Genomic DNA, 22,391 nt, shown 5'->3' with positions numbered 1-22,391 from the left:
AGAAAGTGGGGCAGTCTTAGGAAAATGTATGACCAATTAAATGTGTTTTTTCCTGGTTTTGACAACAACTTTATCACATTTCAGGCTGGTTTTCTCCCTCTTCCACAAGCAGCTCTGCAGTTTGACCCGCAGGTCATTTGTCCTCCTCTGAACAGTAAATGGAGAGATCTTGATTGATACCGTTGTCGGGGCCTTCGGCTAACTTGCAGATGTTGGGAATGGATAGTCGGTTATCAAACCTTAAGAGCTTCGACCATTATTCGCCTGAGTCTATCTACCCCATGAGCCCATTTTCTACTCGCCGGCATTCGTCTCACTTTCTCTCACTTCACTTTCTTGTCAGCGTCTCTCCAACCGCAATAATGTTACTATCAGCTCTGCCGCTTTTAACCCACAGCATCACACGTCTCATTCTTTTTTGTTACAGAGATGTCTTTTTCCAGCTTTGACTTCCCAGAAATTCCCACTCTGCTTTTTATACTCCATCAAAACACATTGCAAACAAAAGGCTTCATGTGTCTTTGAGGATTTCATTTCAACTGAAGTCCTAATTTTGCAGCAGAGCGGTGAGACAGCTCCAGTTTCATCCTTTGATAGAGGTGTTTTTCTTAAGACACTTATGTCAAAGGCAACCATCAAGCAGGAAAGGGCAGTTCATTCGTGGCAAGCAGCAATCCCCTAATGTCCTCACCAAGATCAATAAAATGTCATCTTTTTTTAGTTTAGAAACTGATGTTAGTGATTTACAGTTAATTTGAGATCCTGCGTCTAATTTAAGATTGTAAGTAACTGCAACAAATCTGTGCCAGCAGATAAAACTACCTGTTTCAACATTTAGTAGTTTCTCAAGAACATTCTTTAAACTCAGTCAGTATGTTAACATGCACACCGAAACCAGGTTACTCTTACAAACCAGATATTGCATTTACATGCACTGTAGTAGGTTACTGTAAACCAGTGTATACATGATGCATGTCACTAATCAGTTTATTCCCTATAACCTCTGACCTTATTTTAGAAGTATGGCTTTACTTTTTCCACAATAACTATAATAATGACACAAAATGCTGCTTCCTGATTTGTGTCTCGTATACGTTTATATACCACTAATTTGTTTTCCCAATTAAGTTTTGATGGGAAACATAATTGCTGCCTGGATTTTATGTTTAGTGGCAACTTTTGATTTTTTTTTTCCAGTTAAGAAGGTGCTACAATTCTTTACTGCATATTAGTTGTAAAGAGGTGGATAGTGGGCGTAAAAAGTGCAGGATTTTGCCACTGGAGGCTTTGGGTCATATCCAATCCTTGGTTTAAAGGTGCAAAATGCAAGATTGCGAGCATTTCTCAAATCCTCTCAACGGCTCTCAACATGGCGTGACTTTCAGCCAACGGTGCTAACAGTGCGGTCGGGCCGGCGTTATCAGCTGTAACCGCTGTATAAGTGCAGTGCAGAGTGGCGGCCGTGAGCTAGCCAGTGGGGCACGCTCATGCGCTAAAAGCACGTGTGGCAGACCCGGCGATGTCAACAAAGCAAGGAGAGGTTACAACACACACAGAGAGGGAAAATGACTTCATTCTCTGCTCAGGTAGACATTACTCCTCTATATCCTTACATAGCAAATAGTTGTTTGATGCTACATTTATTCTCTGAATATCAAATTTAGCACCTTTTAAGGTTTGGGAAAGATTGTGGTTTTGGTTAAATTTGATAAAGTAAACATATTCTGCTTGAAGCCACTGTTGATTTGCTGTGAGTGCCTAAACATAAATACAAATAATGTAATAATGCTTTAGTTGCTATGAGCAGATATTAGGATTTAAGAGCAGATATTGCCAAAAATAAATCAGATACATAGCAGGGAACAATTTGCAAATACGTTCAGTATTAACACTAGACAACTTGTTGCTAACAGATATGTGGCATTACGTTTCTTAACAAACGTGCATGCTGTTGCAAATTAGTAGGCCTAGAATATGAATGTAATTTTTAGGAGAAAGAGTTGGTGTGTGTGTGTGTCGGGGGTCAGAGAACAGGATCTGTAGTGTGAGTGCTTTTCCTCACAGTCTGAATGTGTCTGAATTATACAAACAGTCAACTGTTCAGCAGTGGAAACAGATTTAATGGTAGTTTTGAGGATAAGCTCAGTTTTAATCAGACTTTTGAGGAAATTTTAATCACACGGCTGCTGTATGAAGTCATGCACTTGTACATTAAAAAGCCGATCAGAAACCTGGTTAGGCATATATGTGACTAGATGAAATATATCCGGGGAAATCATGTTTCTCTGATCCCCTAACCTGATTACAGAAGCCGGGTTTCTCGTATACATCATGCTTCAAAAATCAGGTTGCTGCTGAAAGGCGTAATCTGGTTACTTAAGTGCACGTAAACATGACAAGTTAGAGCAGCTCAGTATTTATACCGACAACTGTTCTCCTATTCATGGTGGTATAAAGATTGTGAATGGCACTTTTTCGTATGCCGTGTACCGTTTGTCAGCTTTTCTCTCAGCGCAACCCTCGGGAGATGAGCAGCTTTTTGAATAGAGACTCTCACAATAGCTCTGGTTGTGACCTATGCCTTATTTCCCTCAAAACCCCCAGAGAGAGAAATCAAGGAACTCTATAGCTGAATAATTGATATATGCCCCATACCAGCTGTCCACAGAGGCCATGATCAAAAACAAAACATAAAATAAAATACTGGATATCTGTGTCTGCCATCCAAGTCCATGTAGACTTCATTAATATAGAGCAGAGACTTCTGTTTCTATACGCAGCGGTAAGAACAAGACAAACTCAACCGTGTTTTAAGGATTCTGTTGCTTGTCAGTGAAATATTAAACACGGTATGTCAGAAGCTTTCACAATCCTTAAGATCTTTTCCTATTCATTAAAAAAAATCTCCTCATGGAGTGGTGCCATTGTAGATGAATGTTTTTGTGCAGCTCGGCTGGAATTATTTGCATTGCTAGAAAGGAATAGTTAAATATGGCGGACAAGCAGGAGGCCCTATGTTGAATACGTCTAGTGTTTTCACCAAAAGCCAAATAATTTATGATGATATAACAATCACTGACAGACCTTGACTTATTGCTCTTTAGAGTTTCTGTTCCTATCACGATTCTTGAACAAGATATATAATTTAATCAGACCAATTGGCTGCCAAGCCTGCTTCGATTTTGATTCATAAACTGCTCCTCAGTCAAGTGTTTATTTGTTAAGGCCTGTAGTCAAATCAGATGGATCCGAAGAGGCAAATGTTTCCTTCTGAATTTAAACCTGATCGTGATTATCACACAAACACATGCAAACACTAACCTTCTGGTTTTTAGCCACATTTGCATGCATGGCGATGGCGATGTCAGTTAGTTGGTTGGTCCACCACATTGGTCCAGACTGAAATATCTAAATAAGTGTTGCATAGAGCTAGAATGCAAACATTCACGGTCCCCAGAGGATTAATCCTATTTACTTTGGTGGTCCTCTGACTTCTGGTTTCACAAAAACTGTGGTTTCAACAAAGACATGACTTGCCATTTCTGTTCAGTTCATGAGGGATGCTGAAATATTTTATGACCTCTGCTCTGTTTTCATTCTCCTACTCATGAAAGTTTCATGATGTTCTTTTTGTTTTGTAACTCGTTTCAATGGCAGAATGAGTAGGATTTGCCTGTTGCTGTTTGTAAACCCAACATTCAAAAGTGGGCCCCTCCTTTCCACCTCAACCATAGATATATAAAGAGAACTGGATAGAGCGTTGGAGGCGGGGCCCCGTTCATTCCTATGAAAGTTGCTCAGTGGCGCATGAAGCAAAAAAAGCTTGACTTCCGAGTATAAAATTAACCGAATCATCCGCCGATCTTCCGCATCCATTGGGCCAGAGAGCAGGCATAGTAGCGTTTCCTTTAACACAAACTCCCAGCCCTCAGCCTGGTTCTCATTCACATGAACGGAGGAAGGGAAAGAACTCTGGATTTGGCTATTAATGCAATTTTTTAACACATAATGATTTAAATAAGGGCTATTCAAGTGGTCATACAGGGAAAAAAACGTATCCGCTGATTTACAGTCGTCTCTTTCCCGATGTAAATCTATGGGAAAAAGTATTTTTTGGCCCAATAGCATCACGTGAAAGACAAAGTCTCCCGTCACGGGTTAGATTTTTTAAAGCCTGAAAACAGAGCCATGAGGAGGTGCAGAAGTCTAGTTATCTCTCAGAACACTTGAATTACAATATGCTGAAAGGTTATTATGGATTTTTTGCCTAATGATACCAAAAACGTTCTGCCTACTGCAGGTTTAATGTAACTCTTACTTGCCAGAGTGGCTCTCTAATGTGTTATTGAACACTCTGAAACACAAAAGCAGCAAATCGCTTTGATGGAAAAATATAGGAAAAATATGTCTTGGTTGAAAAATTCCACGGGTTATACTTTAAAATATCATTGCCAGTAAATAATTGGTATCGGCTCAGAAAGATAGATGCCCTAAGTGATAGATTGATGGCCTTCTTCACCCTGGACTTCTCCGTGCCTTGGGCCACATCAGTTTATATCTCTGCTCTCAGGTGAACGCTCTGAAATGTTTTTGATTTATATCCTACGCTGAAGTGTGCTTTCTCTGAGAGGAGGCTACACCTCAGACTCCACTTTATAAAGAAAACAACTCCCCGTAAAGGACAAACGATGCTAAGCGTGGGGGCATAGATAAAGCTTGCAAGATAAAGAGTGAAAAGATACAGTGAAGAAGCACTTTTTTCCTCAGTGCTGAGGAAGTCAAATCTGATAGGAGGTTACAGAAAAGGCATCTCAGATGACTGAATTTAATGGAATAACAAATCCAGCTTTTCAAGTCGAACAGTGGGAATGAGAAATGTGGCGCAGGAGCAAAATGTCCGGAGCCTGATATCAAATAACGTCGGCGCTGTCTCATAATATCTGCTGTTGTTCAAAAGAAGGAAAAATATTGCAGCTAGTTGCTCAGAATCTGCCAGCGATAATGACATTGAGTTTCCAGAGGAGAATTCTTCTCCTAAAAGAGGAAAAAAGCACAAAGAAAGCCTTTGTACCCTTCTGAAGGGCACGAGTGATCTCAACGCTTTAATGAGGAGGAATGAACAAAAGGACTAGAGATGACAAAGGCCGCTGCAAGTAAACATGACCCTCCTCCTAAATTCTGCCACTGCGTATCCCCTCATGGGAATAAACAAAGAGAAAGACAAAGCCACACACCCCTTTCCTCATTCAAGAAGAAATGCCAGTGTGACGCGCCAGCTACTGATGCGTCCTAATGAGAGAATTTCTCCAGAGCCAGTCACAGAGGCCCATACGGCACCTATAGAGTGGTGGACTCAGCCCCCCGCCCAGTAAACGCACTAATTGGTTATTAGCTGTATTTACTGTCTCACAGTTAAAGAGTACTGTGAGAGCGTATTATATCTGTGCTATATAAGCACGCACAGCTGATCATGGTAACTTATGCTGAGCACCTAACCTGCTCAGCGTGTAGGAGAATTACGGTGGCTGACGCAAAAAACGTGAAAACGCGATTGGCCCTATCTAGAGCCAGTGTTTGGTTTTTCCGTTCTGTGCTACAGTAGAAACATGGCGGACTCCGTGAAAGGGTCCATATGTAGATATATACGGCTAATTTTAAGGTAACAAAAACACAATGATTCTTAGTTTCAGGTAATTATACACTAAATAAAACATACTTATTAATATGTATATATTTCTGCCAATAGATCCCCCTAAATGCTACATAATGGTCCTTTAAAACATTGATTAGTGCAGCTTTAAAGTTGACAGGATATGATGAGAAATTAAATAAATCTTGTCATAAGGACTGGTGTCGTCATATAAAAACCAAAACGTGTGGAAAACCTGTGCATCATTATTGATACCCTGTATTTGGGTTTGTTTTCTTTGCCATATTCTCTACAGGTTTGGCAAAACATGGAATTAAATGCATAGCTTTTAGTAATGATCCCCCAAACAACAACTAGTGCTGTAGTTGGGAATATTTGCATCCCAGTATGCACAACAAATGAATTTATTTAGTTTTTTTTCTTTCACATTTTCCATCTTTAGAGAGTGCAATAAAAATGCTGCATCATACACAGATGAAAGGCAGTTATATAAATGTCTGTGTTTGATATAGAGCACTGAAGGGTCAGTTCCCTTCAGTCTTCAGTCTAGACTGTGAACGAGTCGGGAGGTTGTTTCCTCGGAGATCTTAGACCCTCGCGGGCTGGCTGTTAGGGGACATGAGATATGATTCGGAACGAGGCCATGCCGCGATCAATTAAATCTTTAAAATTGATTCCAAACCTCGGAGACAGCCAGAGCAGCGATGATAAAACAGGAGTAATATGATCATGTCATTTAGCTGCAGTTAGGAGTCTAACAGCAATAATTCCAATATTACCCGCAGCTCAAATGGTGAGATGATCGAGATGAAAGCGTGACTCACCTTCTCTATGTCGCTGTGAGATGAGAGCAGTTTTATCACAACAGTGTTTCTGAACTGAAACACAGTTGAACTTCACCTGCAAAATTAGAGAAAAAAACACAAGTGCATTTGAGAGCGTTGGTAGGGTCCATCTGTGTTAAACTGTACAAAATGTAAATTGGTGTTTTTTTCTATGAGCTACTTTTATGTGAGTGCGCTGAAGAGAACGCAACATGGTGAAGTGGAGCCATGTCACTGTGAGTCGCTCTTACTGTTGGAAATAAAACAACTTTGTATGCTTATAATGCGGGGCTATTTGCAGTGGATGCTTTTGCAATATTAAGGCATTATATATATATAAACTTTCTTTACTGTCCATTGAGGACTCCTAATGTTCAGTTTCAAAATATGCATGGAAACAACTACACGGAAATTTCCTTAATGATAATATTTACTTTGGCTGTTTCGCAACAGTTCACCCTCAAGGTTTTAATGAGTGAAATCAATTCTCCTGTGTTTAAGGTTCCAGGATGCTGCGTTGGAGTGAGTTATGGAGGCAGATCTCTATATTATAAGTCAATTAGGGATGTTTTTTCCCCTCCATTCTGTAATGCTGAATCACCAGGAAGTCCTGCTGCCTTTAATTTACTGCTACTAACTACTCTTTGCTGACTTATTGTGTCATTTATTTTAAGGAAGCTAATGGTGTTCAGGAGACCAAATAAACCATTTTAGCTTGCACATTTATAATTTATCATTTTTAAATACTATCTGCTATCTATTTATAAGCACTATTTTTGAATTATGTGACCAAGGGGAACAGTGTACAGACTGTAAAGCATTGTACAGATGACAGAAACTCAGTGAAATACACGTGTAATATGTGCTATGGAGCATGAGGACCTAAGTGATTGAGAAGGTCACGTCCACTGCTCACCAGTCCATGTACGGTTGAAATCAATATCAAAATATTAAAATGGATATTTTTGATCTGATAGTTGATCTGTGTTCCACTGCAGGATGGTCTCATACACCGTTTGTAGCTATACCTATGAAAATTATGGCTCTGTAATTTGTGCATATCCCATTAAATCAGTCCGTATATAATCCACGTAATCGTGAACAAGGAAGTATAAATATTAATAAACGCCACAAAGGGAGGATGTCGGGGTGGATGGTTGGGTCAAACTTTCACCCTGGAGACCGGTGTTCGTACCTCGTGTGAAACCAGAAATCAACGTTGGTTTATTTGTCACGTAACTTCAGTGCTTAAGTACTTAAGCCACTTCCTGAGTTATTTTAACCCAAACCAAGATCTTTTCCTAACTTAACTTAGTAGTTGTAGTAGGTTTAGTGTTGCCTAAACCTAACCAAGTTGTTTCCTGTGAAGACGGAAGTTTATTTTGAAAAGACTGTATGCATGTAAGGAGCCGAAATTGACAGGTGTTGCTGGACATTCGTAAGAAAACGCACGAAAAATGAGTAATGACTTGTAGTAAGATATCATAAGAACCGTTGTACGAGGATACGTTGTAGGTCTCACAAAGGTCTTCAATTATTCTGTTTAGTCAGTTCATTTGAAATTAAATTCTGCTCAGAGTCATAGTAAAACAATCACACAATATGCTCATGTCATCACATTATGATTCCACTGAAGTTAGATAAACAATATTACTGAATTACCACTCTGTATTATCTTGCACTACAGTGACGGAGGACTAAACTTGAGCAATCTGATTGGTCTGCATTTAACAAAACACCTGTATTGTTTGAGGATATAATTGTATTTGAACACTTCAAATATTTATTTAATTACAGTAATAATAGTAACCTTTTTTATTGAGCACTTTTTATGCAAGCAGTGTAGCTCAACGTGCTTTACAAAAGAAAAGAAAAATGTAACACATTCAAACTAGGGCAGATGGGCAGTAAAATTAGACAATAAGAGGACAGGAGATGTTAAAATATATTAGTGAAATTAAAAACAGAGACCATTAAGAATAATAAAAATAAGGCAATTAGTTAAAACAATTTTAAAAAATTAAAATACACAATAAATAGAATGCCATTAGTTATAAGCCAAATTAAATAAATAGGTTTGCAGCTGTCATTTAAAAATGTTCACAGAGCACAGAGAGTATTCCATCATTTTGGAGCATATACATACATACATACATTCAAGTAAGATAACACGTGATTTAATATAACTTTCTGTAAAATGAAAGGACAGGACAAGAAGCTCAGAGGTCGACAGCTGAATCTGTTATTCAGATGTGTATTCTTGAGCAGGAAATGCATTTTGGAAGAATGGTAAATGTGACTATAGCAGCATGGAGGGGATTTCCTGCACTATTGTCAAAACCGCCTTGAACGTGAAAAGTTTTTAAAATACTTGATCTCTTTTAGCTGACAGCTTCTTTGATATCAAGTTGTAGAAACACCGGTATGTCTTGAAATTTTCATGTGGATGATGAGACCTTTTTTTTTACAGATTGAAGTCTACGCCAAGGTCTTCTTCTCTCTCTCTGTGGGTGTCAGACTGAATATACAATGAATATTTTGACTGCACCACAGCGTTTGATGTTGTGGCTTCATGCTCCGCTCTCATTATTTTGGATGCAAAATGACACGATGACTGAGGATAAATTGCAAACTGTCTCCTGTAATTGGAGGGTATTTACAGGCAGCGAAATCTGTGGAACAAAGAACTACAGACTTGTTTTTTAATGGTTGTCTGGTATCAAGGTCAAACAGGGATCTTCATATGATTAAAACAATATCCGCTTGTCAGTTTTAGTTTGTAGTTAAATACCTGTGACTTCCACAGTAGCTGCCTGATCTCTCTCCGCGTAATAGTGAGGAGCTGGCTGCTCTGCATCTCTGTGAGAGTTCAGTCAGGATGGAAGTAGTCTCTAAATTATGGAGGCAAAACTCAGAAGTGAACTTCATTTGGCTTACTTAGAAGTATGGCAAGATGCAAGCCCAATATAAGAATGATCAGAAATGGTGTGACTCTTTACATTAACCCTTAAATTACTGGGTTTTTTTCTCCAAACATTCCTACATACCTCAGGTGTTGACGCCTTGTTTCCACATACAGTATCTCTGTGTACTGTGAGTGTGTGAATGTGAGTCAACCATAATTTCATTCATTCCTATGGGGACCTCCGTGATCTCCGATGTGTTTGAGAAACTACTCCTTCCGTTTTGGGTTTTTTTTTCAGTCCGTAATTTGCATGTATGTTGAAAATTGTGAACGTTATAATTTTTTTCTAACTTCCTGTGGAATAGATTTTTGAATGTATTAAAGCTCTATTTATAATTTTTTTTCCAAGTGAGATGTTCAACGGCATATTTAGCAGTTCTGTGAAATATTTTGTTAAAAGACGTACAAACAACTATCCATGCACTCTATATGTTTCACAGCTAGCACGCTACATTGCTAACAATGTGAGCTAACATGCCGTTGAACTTTTCACTTGAAAAAAAATATATAAATGTGGCTCGTCTAGACTGGACGGCGAAAAACAGACAAAATTGATTTCTCTCCCATATCTGCGGTGGCGTTTCTATCCATTCGTAAAGAGACGCCTTTCCTTGCATTGAACACTAGGGGCCGTTATCCGTATACTGTATGGATTTACAGACACAAAGCAAAACTGCGTGGAAGTGAGGCGTTAGAGACCCAGTGAATAATGTCAGCTAATTAAAATATTACTTTTAAACGTAAGTATTAACAATGATAATCAGCCAAAAACATATTATTGCATTAACCTGTTGATGTTTCACTGTTGAAAATATTTTTTTATGTTTATATTCATATTGTGTTGGGCAACATTATATGTTATCAACTGCTACTTAGCCTACATGCTGTGAAAAAACAACTCCTCCATTTGTCAGGTCTCGAAAAACCCTTTAGAATGTATAGTCTAGACAAAAAAAAGCAAAGGTTTGTCTCCAGAAAAATGTTCAAACATATAAGTAGATTGAGGAATAGCAGAGATTGAGGTCTTAATTGAATAACAAGAATAAACTAGAATGGCACTCGGAGAGCGCAGACAAAGTATGCATTTAAGAATTGACTACTACTAGAAAACTGACTCTGCTTGTCCATTTGATAGTTCGCTGCATCTGTAACAGAGTAAAGATCTCTCAACCAAGATTTTACCCTTTTATTGATTTACACTAAAATTGTTACAACGGCCAAATGCTTCCCTCTTTCTTCCCAACTCACACTAGAGTTTAGAGGTAGATTCAGAAAACACAATCCAGGCCTTCAGCAGTTTTATCAGGAGTCTACATCTGTACCGCCGTGAGTTAGCGTTGCATGGAACAGAGTTATCTCTGAGGTGGGAAAAATGATAATGATTTTCAAAACATTTTCCTCTCCACAGACAGGAGGGGGGTGAATAAATATAATCTGATAAAAATCGATGTGCGTAGTGGGGGCAGTTTCATCACAGTTAACTATCTTTATGTGGGATCAAATTAAATAATTCAACATGTGCTGCTGTGCCTCTAAAAAGTAAGTTCATGTATAACCTGAAGCTTTATTGTTCTCTTTCAGCAACGTCTTTGCTAAGTGTCTTTGTTTGGTCTCCAGTGATTTAGTTTTTCTCAGTTTGTACATGTTGCATGTGCATATGTCTCTTCTCCTGCCTCTCCTCTGTGACAGTGCGAGTAGACAACTATACTCTGTTGCCTCGCTGTCGAAGCACACTTAGTGCTGCACTCCACTCACGCCTGGAGTGCTGCTGAGAAGCTTCGGGAATACTTCACCTGTCTACACACACACACACACACACACACACTATAGTTTTTGCCTTGGATATATTTGGCTGTGGTTTCCTTGAGTTACCACCAAGGTTAGTTGACTGCATGTGTACTCGAGAGGAAACCGCTCTCCAAACAGCAAGGTTGCAGTGAGTCACATGACATGCTCAATGAAAAACAAGTCATGTGACATACTGTGTTGTGATTTATTTGAACCCATTTCAGTAAGGTCGTACCAGCATGTTTGTCAATCATCTACTCTATGTGCACCGCTGAGACAGCACACCAAACAGACTACGTTGCCAAGGTTACGCTGTCCAAACAACACGGACCTGCCCTAACCGCTGCTTCAGGGATTCACCTCTGAGGCGACTGTCTCTGTAGGCTTAATTAATCACCCCCACTCGCAGTGAAACGAATGGGCCTTCAGGCGTAGCTCGCCAGGATTGAAAGACTTTCAGAACTTTTATCATGTCCTTACTCTAATCACAGTGTTGTCTTATCAAGAGCTGAGACCTATCCCCTCTGCTTCACAGCAGTGAAAGTTTAACAACTGTGTGTTGAATTTGAAGAGTTGAAGTTATTCTGCCTCAGGCGCGTACCGTTCTCTCAACTTCTGATTTGTTAATGTTTCACTGAGTACTTTTTAAAATACAGTCGTCATTGTGCTGTGAAAAAGGTGGATTAACACTCTGTACAATGCGGTAGGCCAGTGGTTCCCAACTTGTTTTCCTTGAAGCCCCCATATTTGTATCTAAGAGAAGATGAGCCCCTCCACCAAACACCTTCTGACATCATCACCCTAAAACAAATGACAGTGTATTAAAGTGATTACATCTTGACGGATTCGCCAAGCGAATGCAGATACAAAATATGATCTTTATTTTTGTAACAGCGTATTTAATTTACTATAATAATGTTAGAGCCAAAATGTATTTATTGTTATTGTGGTTAACTACATGTCATTTATGGTGCCGTCAGATTGCTGCTAGACAGCCCCACTAATACATGTGCGGGCCTCCCTTTGTGTGGGGCGAGTGGGAGAGCAAAGATGTTTTTTACCACAGTGAAAAGGTTGATTTTGAAAGGCTAAACGCCAACAAATATGGATTGAAGCTGAATGTTTCGTTAGATAAAAACAAAACAAAAATTATTACATCTATCTTTTTTCAATACGTTTTTACTTTTGGACTTAACGCTCTGAGTTATTGGAAATGTTTGGATCACACGAGTCACCTCCTACGCAAACCTACGCAGCCACCGCTGGAATCTAATAGTATAATACTAATAATATCAGTGTAGCCTGATCTTTATCAGCGACTGTGCACAAATACCGGGTTTAAACAGAATGTGGTCTACTAAGTAGCAAAAAAATATATTTTGTATAAATTACCCAGTAAAGGTGTTATTATGATTTTAGTTATACATGTGCAAATCTAATTTTGACCATCTCAGAGTAGACAAATTCTGGCCCCCCTCTGAGGGGGGCCCGGACCCCGGGTTGGGAACCACCGAAATAGGCTACCACATTTGGTATTGTAAATGCAGGAGACAGTGGTCACTCAGGTAGTTCTGAATTAGCCGCAATTATAACACTTAACCGCAGCTAAAGCTGTCATTACAGCTGAAGTGCATACATTATAATAGGAACTCTCCCATTGAATACATTAGTAGTAACATTTTACACAGTAGCTACCTCACCATCTAGAGCTGATAACTTAGAGCTGACACAGGGCCGACCATGAACCGGTAATGATCTGCCGTACTGCCCACTCAGGGCCAAAGTTAAGCAGCAGGATATAGTGTAGGCAGTTCTGGCGGCATGGAAGGGCATTGGGGGGCCGGGCTCGCCCACCAAGTCACCTGTGCCCGCCCTGGATGACGAGCCTCTGACCCTAAAGACGGACTAGTTAAACGTTGTGGAGATTACACTTTCTAACTGGATTTATCAACTTTTCAGACCCTTCTAAGAACTCAGAGTAAACTCAGTCAGCGGCTCCTCTGGCAGCACACACAGCGTCTCTCCCTCTCCTCTCTCGCCGTGCACACTGCACATGCAGGCAGGAGTGAGTTACTATGGTTACGGGCATCCGTGTCACCTGGTCATTTTGTCAGGGCTTAACCCTGAACGTTATGAGTATAGCTCCGAAAATAATTTAAAATGTAAGCCAATGTGAAGCTCAAATGTGAGATAGGAGACAGACTTGATAGACCTGTGTTTTGTGTCCAATCCATCGTCCTCTACCTCCACCCCTTATGGGGTTTCACAGTGTCTACACTAGAGTACCTGGCTTCCACTTCTGCTCCTGTCATAATTACTACGGTCGCTGGAGGTCGCTGTGGTGTTCTTTTATACCTTCTTTTGGTGATCTAACATGTGAATAGATGATTAAACCTACTAGTGGGTGAAGTAGGCCCCTAATGACCCACATACTGTATATGGGGCTTATAGCGACTGATACGCCTATTTAATAGCCTGACAACAGTTTAATTGGCTGAAAATGGCAGAACGTAATTATTTTTATATCACAATTCATAATCAATCTGGAGAGCAAATAACAGTTTTTGAGGTACGCATTTCCACTGACCTGCTAAATATATTGTGTTAATATATTATATTGTATAATTATAAGTGTCAATGACTTCATCTGTTGTTTTTAGCTCGGTGAAAATTCAACGCATGCTACGTTTAGATCGGGAAGATGTGCTTATAATTGTAATCTGCCTGATCAATATTCTAGTGTGCCAGCGCCGCCTATTATGTTTACATTGGGCCCACTCACAGAAATCAAATGCCCACCCACGGGTTTATGTCTGCCGCCGGGTCTGAATGCGGGGCGAATTTATGGCTGAACTTCGGCCCTGAGTAGGCCGATCCTCGTACCAGTTCATGGTCGGCCCGATGTCGGCATGCCATTAACCCCTCCTTTCTGCTCTAACTTCTTTGCTACAGTAATATTGTTATTCACATCCACCTCCCCAAATGCTTCACCCTCCGAGCTCTTGATTGCTTGAATAATTTAGTTTGAAATAAATGAGCCTGCTCAAAAATTTCAGAATTAGGCTACCGTTAATGATGATGATAATGATAATAGCTTCATATTTAACTCTCAGACATGAGAGTGGTCAATCATCCAATCGAACTCTCGGCAAGAAAGCTAAAAAAGGCATTTACCCAAAATGTCAAACTATTCCTGCAAAACCATTTTTATTTTTGCCACTTTGGGGCAACAGAAACTAATTCTGGGCACAACATTTACATATCTTCACCTTTTTAAGTGGAATGTTTTAGCAAACAGTTGCTTGTTGACACAACCCGCAGTTACGGAGCAACGTTGTCATTGATTTGGAGTTTCTGGCCTCCAAGCAAATATAAGTCCAGTATTCACTCTCTTTTAGCTCAATATAAACATGTCCTCTTAATAACCACACGTGTAAGAGAAGTACTGCATAATTTAATATTACAGGATATGATATACGCTGTAACTACTGGTACAATAGTTTCCTTCACCTTCCTAAGACATTCACTGTGAACTCTTTTCAGAAGCAGTTCTTTTTGTTTTGGTTCATAATGTAATCCCTTCACACCTGCCTCCATATTGTTGCTTTAGTTCTTCCATGGCTGACTGTTTGTCACTTGTATGTTGAAACAATCTGCTCATGAATATTTACCTTCAGCAATCTGCTCAAAACACATGCACACTGCACACACACACACACACGTACATACTGCACACACACACACACACTTAACCTTGTCTTTTGCTTGCAGTGAGGACTCAAAGCCTTTTCTTTCCTCTTTGACGCTTCTTGGTTTATGTGCATTCCTCACTTTTTTCATTTCATGTCTGAGATTTTTTCAAAAAAGATCTCAGTTTTCATTTATTAGCCTTTATCGTGTTCTGAAACTTGAGAGACATTCATTTAAAATGGCTTCAACAAAACACAGCTATGACAAATAGTATTAATTAAAAGGAGAGACCGTTCTTATCACTCTTCTCCTGGCTTGAGTTTCATTTCACTCTGAAAAAGAAAACAAAACTGTTCATTACTGTCTGTCCGCAGTAACCTGAAATACTGACACTACCTAATAATGAAAAATGTTTTATTGTTGTATAGACTCAATATGCTGCAGGGGACTTCTCTTTTAATGAAATTATTAACACATTATACCAGCACCCATTTTCATTAGATTTCATTTCCTGCTGACTAGGACAGTTTAATTAACAATATGCAACTATTATCCATGACAGGGAATTCAGTTGTACTCGGTCCTTTTCAATTAGGTAAATCATTTTTAAGTAAATTATTTTCTGGCTTTTTTTCTTCTTAGAAACCGTCTGTTTGCAGTCCTATAGGTCTGTGGTTCCCAACCTGTTTTCCTTGCAGTCCCCCGTACTTGTATCTAAGAAAAGCTTACATACACACACTTTCTGACGTCATCACCCTAAAAAAAATTACAAATCCTCGAACAAAATCCTCAATTTGAATAAAGTCATTACTCTTGACAGATTCATCGAGCGAATGCAGATACAACATACTTTTTTTGGTAACGGCTTAATTAATTTGCTTTAATAATGTTAGAGCCGAGATTTTTATTTTTTTTCCATTGTGGTTAAATAAATGTAATGTAAGGTGCCGTCAGATTGCTGCTAGACCGCCCCACTAATACTGGTGCATGCCTCCCTTTGTGTGGGGCGACTGGGAGAGCAAATAGGTTTTTTATCTCAGTGAAAACGTTGATTTTGATGGCTAAACGCCAACAAATATGGATTGATGCAGAATATTTGGTCAGATAAAAACATTAATACAAATGATTACATTATTACATCTATCTTTATATTTATTTATCACAATCTTTATTTTTCAATAAATATTGACTTTTGGACTTTACAACGCTCTTTAGTTATTGGAAATGTTTGGATCACACAAGTCTGAAACAATCCTACGCAGTCACCACTGGAATCTAATTCTACAAATAGTATAATAATAATATTAGTGTTGCCTGATCTGTATCTGCAACTGTGCACAAATACTGACTTTAAACAGAATTTGGCCTACTAAGTAGCAAAAATATATTTGTATATATTTTATACAGACTTTTGTATAAATTACCCAGAAAGGGTGTTATTATGATTTTAGTTATACATGTGCAAATCTAATTTTGACCATCTCAGACGACCTTTGACGTCTCAACGTACGTCTGTCCAACCTGTTCATCTGAAGGCGATATCTCAGGAACGCCTGGGGGGAATTTCTTCAAATTTGGCACAAACGTCCACCTGGACTTAAGAATGAACTGATTAGAGTTTGGTGTGCAAAGGGCAAAGGTCACTGTGACCTCACAAAACACATTTTTGGCCATAACTCAAGAATCCATGTGTTATTTATGACAATTTTACACAAATGTCCAACAGGATACAATGATGAAGTTATAACATAATTGGACAAACATGGACGCAAACTGCAACTTGACTGGTTGGCGGAGGCATACTGTACGACTGCAAGGCAGTAATTCTGGTTCTCAACTTCACTGGGTTGCCACCAGCAACCTCTCACCTACACCCCCCCATATTTTCACAGATCAGAGATATCACTGTGCTGTTCAATAACACGAAAGCTCTGCAATATTCAGACCTGACTGCGGCACTCTATTGAATCCCTGAATAATGTTCCAACAGGTACGAGAAATCTATGAAATGAAAAACCTGGGAAAGGTCTTGCACTGTTAACATGTTTTTATTGACGGTGCAAGAGAAGACATAATCACTGAGATGTCAGAGCTACAGACTGCAATCATGCAAGTGCAGTTGGGAAACTTTTATTGTATATTCTTCAAGGTGATATCACTTCATTCTGTATCTCCTTTATATATTGTATTTCTTTTAGGCATTTAAACCACTCGCCTAAAGCTGGATAAAGCTCCCTGACTGTTAAAGACACTCAGAAGTTTTCCTCTGAAGTGCATTAAAACCTCTTGGAAGCGGTACAGAATTTTTAACAGATGCCACCGGTGTTTTATGGAGTCTGGACATGAACTGAGTCTATCAGCAAGAACCGCAAGCAGTAATATACTGTTTGTCGCACTAAATGTGTGTTTGTTAGATGTGTCTCTGCTCTCAGCGCTGTCAGTGCTGCTCAGCTATAAAATGAGTCAGGACTGCACTCATTTGAACCCGTCAGGTTTCAGCCCTTTAAACACAAAGTCGCTCTGCGAATCTTCTGTAGTGCAAAAAAACACTCACGGAGAAAAGTTCACTTACTCCAACGATGATCACACATTACCACTTGATTAATTATTAAAGGAAACTTGTGTAGCGATGCCTTTAGGGAAATTAGTTTCACTTTCTCCACGCTGTGTAGGTCAAAGAGCAAGGTCAGCTGCAGAACGTCCCGCCAGCTGCTGGTAGGAAGTGAATCCTTTGTTTCAAGGACACCAGAGCTTCTCGAGAGTGCTGCATGAACTCTCGGTGTTTCTATTGAAGGACAGCCAATCAGTCTTTGGAAATGACAGGCCACCCTTCACCTGCTAACATATATTACAGCACAGGGGAAAGCTGCATCTATCATAGTGATTATATTAGTGCTATCATTTTTCCACATCCCTTAAATGTCACCTTATGCACAACCTCACCGGTAGCTTGAGAAGCTGTGGCCTAGACAAATATTCATGCTATTTTTCTTCCTGTGCCTCCTAGAGACTCCAGGGAGGGGAGAGGACGGTCAGGCGGACACATCATTCTCTGACTCGTCGCTGTTCGCTCACTGGGGTCAGGAGCTCAGCCCAGACAACCGGCGGGTGGCATTGAAGATGTTCCAGTACTACGGATATAACGGCTACCTCAGTGATCGTCTCTCTTTAGACAGACCGATACCAGACCTCAGGCCTGATGGGTAAGACTGCAGGCAGAATGGTGCTCAAACACTGTGGTTTTCATATACTATCACCCTACAGTAGGTGCTAGCTGTTGATATAGTTCTCTAAAGTGTCCTGTGTTTGAGTGAATTGTTTATTTTTCTGTTGTTTTCTGATACATCTGAATTACAGATTGTGACTCCAAATTGAGTCCAAATTTTGTGCTGCAAAAGTGTCAGTTTGATTGTTTGACTTTTCTTCTCACTTCTGTACTTCTGTATGTGTGTGTCTCTGAGCAAAATGGTTAATTCCTCTATCACAGTATGAGTCATTTTATATTGTGATAGCAATATATGTCATGATATATGATAATGATTATGATTATCAAGCAAATTAACACATAAACAATCAAAGTACTACATCACATTGATGAAAAAACAAGACTAAAGGCCTTTACACACCGGGGGCATGACGAATAAACGACACGAAAATGAGGAATACTCTACTGTGAATATTATATGTCTAGGGCTTTTATTGTGAAAAGTAAGAACGGAAGGAATGGATCTGGTCTGTGCTACCTTTGTTAGGGCTGAAAGGAGTAATACAGTTGGCCGTCTTGGTTCGGACTACAGAGCCTCCGTGTTGTTGTTTTATAAATATAGGCGCAACGCAGAAAAATCGACCTCATTCGTAAAAAAAATGTATGTTGCTCTTTCGACGCGTAATATTCACGTTCAGTTTGAAAAAATAGACTGACGTGCAAATTATTCACATAAAAAAACACATCGCTTTAATCTAAATGCTAGCCTTAGCATGCTAACAATGACAATGCTAACAGTTAGTTAATTAGTTTTGCAGGTATTTTGTGATTAACAATTGGACCTATTTGGACCTGATGATGGTGCTTGATGATCATTAGGATTGATCCTTGGAGGACCATGAATGCCTGTACAAAACTTCATGGCAATCCATCACACCAGTTGATATTTCAGCCTAGACCCAACTAGATCAACGTTACCATCATCACTAAACGTTTTGTAAAAATCCTGTATTGATAAACATCAGTTCTGCTCAGTGATTTGCAACATCGCCCACAATGGCCTAACACATCTAGAGATATTAAATCCACCACAGTATAAACAGTGTGGCAAAATCTCTGATGGTTAACAAATTGCCATTGTCTCAGTGCTGCAGCTAACAATTTTAATTATTGATTAATCTGCCGGTTGTTTTCTCTGTTAATGGATTTGTCTATAAAATGTCACAAAATGGTAAAATGTGACCATTACAATTTCCCAGAGCCCAAAGTGTCATGTTCAAAATCATTATTTTTTCCGATCAACAATCAAAAAATAAAAGATATGGTTTAGAATAGTTGCAGATTAATTTTCTGCCAAACAATCATCAATCATTTCAGCTCTAGTCTGTATGTATCCTCATATCGGTCAACCTTATCTACCCTGGTGTTCTGTGGTCATTTTTTAGCTCTGAGGACCGTTCACTTTTCAGTAATAAACAAAGGAACTCATGAGGCACTTCCGAAAATCACATTGTTGTTCCTTCTCAAGCACTAAGTGCCTCTAATTGAACACCAATCTGCCTACAGCGTTCAGTGCAACGCTGCTGCTGAGAAAACTCTTGTTTGTTGTAGGCTTGATTAAGGAGTGACTCTTACTGTACAAATATCTGACTCAAACCCCTACAGCCACCTGAAGGTGGCAGGACAAAGTACATGTTCCCACCTGCAGCCTGTAAATTAAGGGACGCATGCACTGTGTGCAGTTATTTGTGCACTGTGGGCACTTTGATTAAGTCCTTGACAAAAAAAGCAATCCTGCAAAGTCAATACAACAACATCTTTACAGGGAGTGCTCACACCACATCGGTTAGCTGCGACTCAGCACAGCCTTCAAGTTCATATGTTATAGGAGCGCACAGTGACACTCTGGTCTGAAAGTTTACACAGCTCAAAGATCTGCAGGGCATTTTCTCCACTGCACATCACTAAACTCCCTTGAGACTGTCCGCTCCCACTCATACTGGCTCTGTGTACACTCATCCAAAACTGTTCTGGGGGACACATTAATCACGCGCATTTCGCACACATTTCCCAAAAGTAGTGCCCGAGCCAGGCCATTCTGTAAATACAACAGGCTCTTAGCACTATGATGTGGGAACAGCAGTGGGATTTTTGTTAAATTTGACAGGCAGAACTGGAAACAGGTGTTGCAAAAAGAGTTACAATTCCCTACACATTTCACTCTTTACAATTAAATTAAATGGTCAGCTTGCCACAGTTTTTTGTTACCACAATCTACACACTGTTATTGATGTAATAGTCTTCTAACGCATTTGTGTCATTACACACAGAAAACAATATGATTAGGATTTTAATTTACACTAAAAGGACATTACTTGCAGTGTTATAGTCTGATTTTTGCAGCTTCCTCTCTGCATTTCCTGGAACAGTTTCTTCTTGGACTCCTTATTCACAATTAAAATGTCAGCGTGTGGCGGCAGAAAACAATGTTTTAATAGGTAAAGAGATAAGATTGACTGATGTCAGACCTTACCGGAAGACCAATCATGTATTCCTCCTACACAGATCAAACTGCTCTACAGGTGCACCCTGCTGCAGAAGCACTCTAATTGTTAAATTTCCAAAAAATCTGCTGGACATGGACTGGTGCCAGTTCTTACATTTGTACTGTGATTCATGAAAATAGGGTCCTGATACAGTCTGCCAAGTAGCTGTGTTGGCATGAAATCTGCCATTACACTGCTCTTTAGGAATCAATGTCAAATGTATCTGTTAATCCTTCGGACAAGGTCTAAACATTGCCTCACCGAGGGCTTTTTATTTGTCCTCCACAGGTGCAGAAACCTCACTTATCCTTTAAACCTCCCTCAAGTGAGCATCGTGTTCATTTTTGTGAATGAAGCCCTTTCCGTCATCTTGCGGTCCATTCACTCTGCCATCAAGAGGACGCCCTCCCACCTTCTCAAAGAGATCGTCCTGGTGGACGACAACAGCAATAACAGTAAGCAGCATCATTTTATAATACAGCAATTGACCTCTCGTTAAACCTCAACCTCCCCAAACAGTGAGTCATTGTAGCTTGGCAACCACAACGAGGCACGGCAGGACTTGGGTTTCTTAACACGATGAAGTGGTGTGCATGGGGCTGTAGTAAGAGAGATACTCTGCATTTAAAGTGTTTGTCTTTTTTTTTTAGCCTTTCCAAAACCAAAAACACGAGCGAAAGTATATGAAGGGATTGAACAATGTGTTTATCTGCTCTTTCAAATTATGTTAGAACAAAAAACTAACTAGTTCTACACTGCAATGCAAGAACAACGCAGTTTCTTCATTTTCATGTCGTCTGGGTCATCAACTGGTCAGGATGTTGACTCTTTGTCTGGGACATGCCAACTTTAGCCCCCCTTTTTTAGCATGCTTTCATGTATGTAGCCATCGAGCGCACATTTAAAGGAACAGTTTGTAACATTTCGGGGGATCTATTAGCAGAAATGGAATATAATATTCATAACTATGTTTTCATTAGTGTATAATCACCTGAAATTAAGAATCGTTGTGTTTTCGTTAGCTTAGAATGAGCCCTTCATAAATACATAGGAAGCGGGTCCTCTTCACAGAGTCGGCCATGTTTCTACAGTAGCCCAGAACGGACAAACCAAACACTGACTCTAGAGAGAGCCTATTTTTCGCTTTTTTACGTTACCTGAAGGCCACCGTAGTTCTCCGACACACGCTGCAGAGTGCAAAACCGTGGTAACACCGGCTGCTCAATTTACCGCAGTCTTGGAAAGGGAGGAGTGAGTGGAGGGGTACTCAGTTGGTTGCAATCTGCAACCACACCACTAGATGCCACCAAATCCCGCATACTGTACCTTTAACATATTTATTATATATAAGATTCTTGTCTATAACGAGTCAGCTGGAAAAATCAAAAAGGCCAAAGACAGAGTTTTCAACAAACTCACGGAGCTAGCGTTAGATTAATTATCGAGCTAGCTACCAGCTGCTGATCTGCCTGCGACAGTTTTCATTTCGGCCGGCAAAATTGACAGTCGCCTGCTAGAAATGAAGTCTACTTTTTCCACCTCTGTCTGAAATGAAGCACCCATTGTTTCAAAAATTAATAAGAATTTTGACAGTAAATTAGCCAACGTTATCAAAGAGTGTAAAAGCAAAGAGGCGAACCTCTGGTGCTTTTTTGACAATGACTGCTAGATGGTGCTTCTGTAGCGTTGCCGTCATTTTGGACTGTAAACGCCAATGAGTCCA

The 22,391-nt window shown here is 39.7% G+C and overlaps 1 protein-coding gene and 1 long non-coding RNA gene across 2 annotated transcripts in view; one reads left to right on the top strand and one right to left on the bottom strand.

Annotated features, from left to right (window-relative positions):
- Window positions 1-22,391, top strand: part of galnt18b (UDP-N-acetyl-alpha-D-galactosamine:polypeptide N-acetylgalactosaminyltransferase 18b) — a 96,091-nt gene that overhangs the window by 19,787 nt on the left and 53,913 nt on the right. Inside the window, exons 2-3 of the mRNA XM_074617117.1 lie at window positions 17,925-18,120; window positions 20,957-21,123. Of these exons, the coding sequence (XP_074473218.1) occupies window positions 17,925-18,120; window positions 20,957-21,123 (363 nt within the window). The remainder of the gene's footprint in view (window positions 1-17,924; window positions 18,121-20,956; window positions 21,124-22,391) is intronic.
- Window positions 6,015-21,947, bottom strand: LOC141756992 (uncharacterized). Its single transcript, XR_012591570.1, has 4 exons — window positions 21,826-21,947; window positions 9,266-9,365; window positions 6,475-6,550; window positions 6,015-6,256 (listed from the first exon to the last, which is right to left on the bottom strand). It is a non-coding gene; the product is annotated as an uncharacterized LOC141756992 (long non-coding RNA).

Source organism: Sebastes fasciatus, chromosome 2, assembly GCF_043250625.1.
Source record: "Sebastes fasciatus isolate fSebFas1 chromosome 2, fSebFas1.pri, whole genome shotgun sequence".
In the NCBI taxonomy this organism is placed as follows: domain Eukaryota; kingdom Metazoa; phylum Chordata; class Actinopteri; order Perciformes; family Sebastidae; genus Sebastes; species Sebastes fasciatus.
Note: the sequence above shows the minus strand (reverse complement) of the source record. Positions and strands in the feature narration are given on the sequence as shown.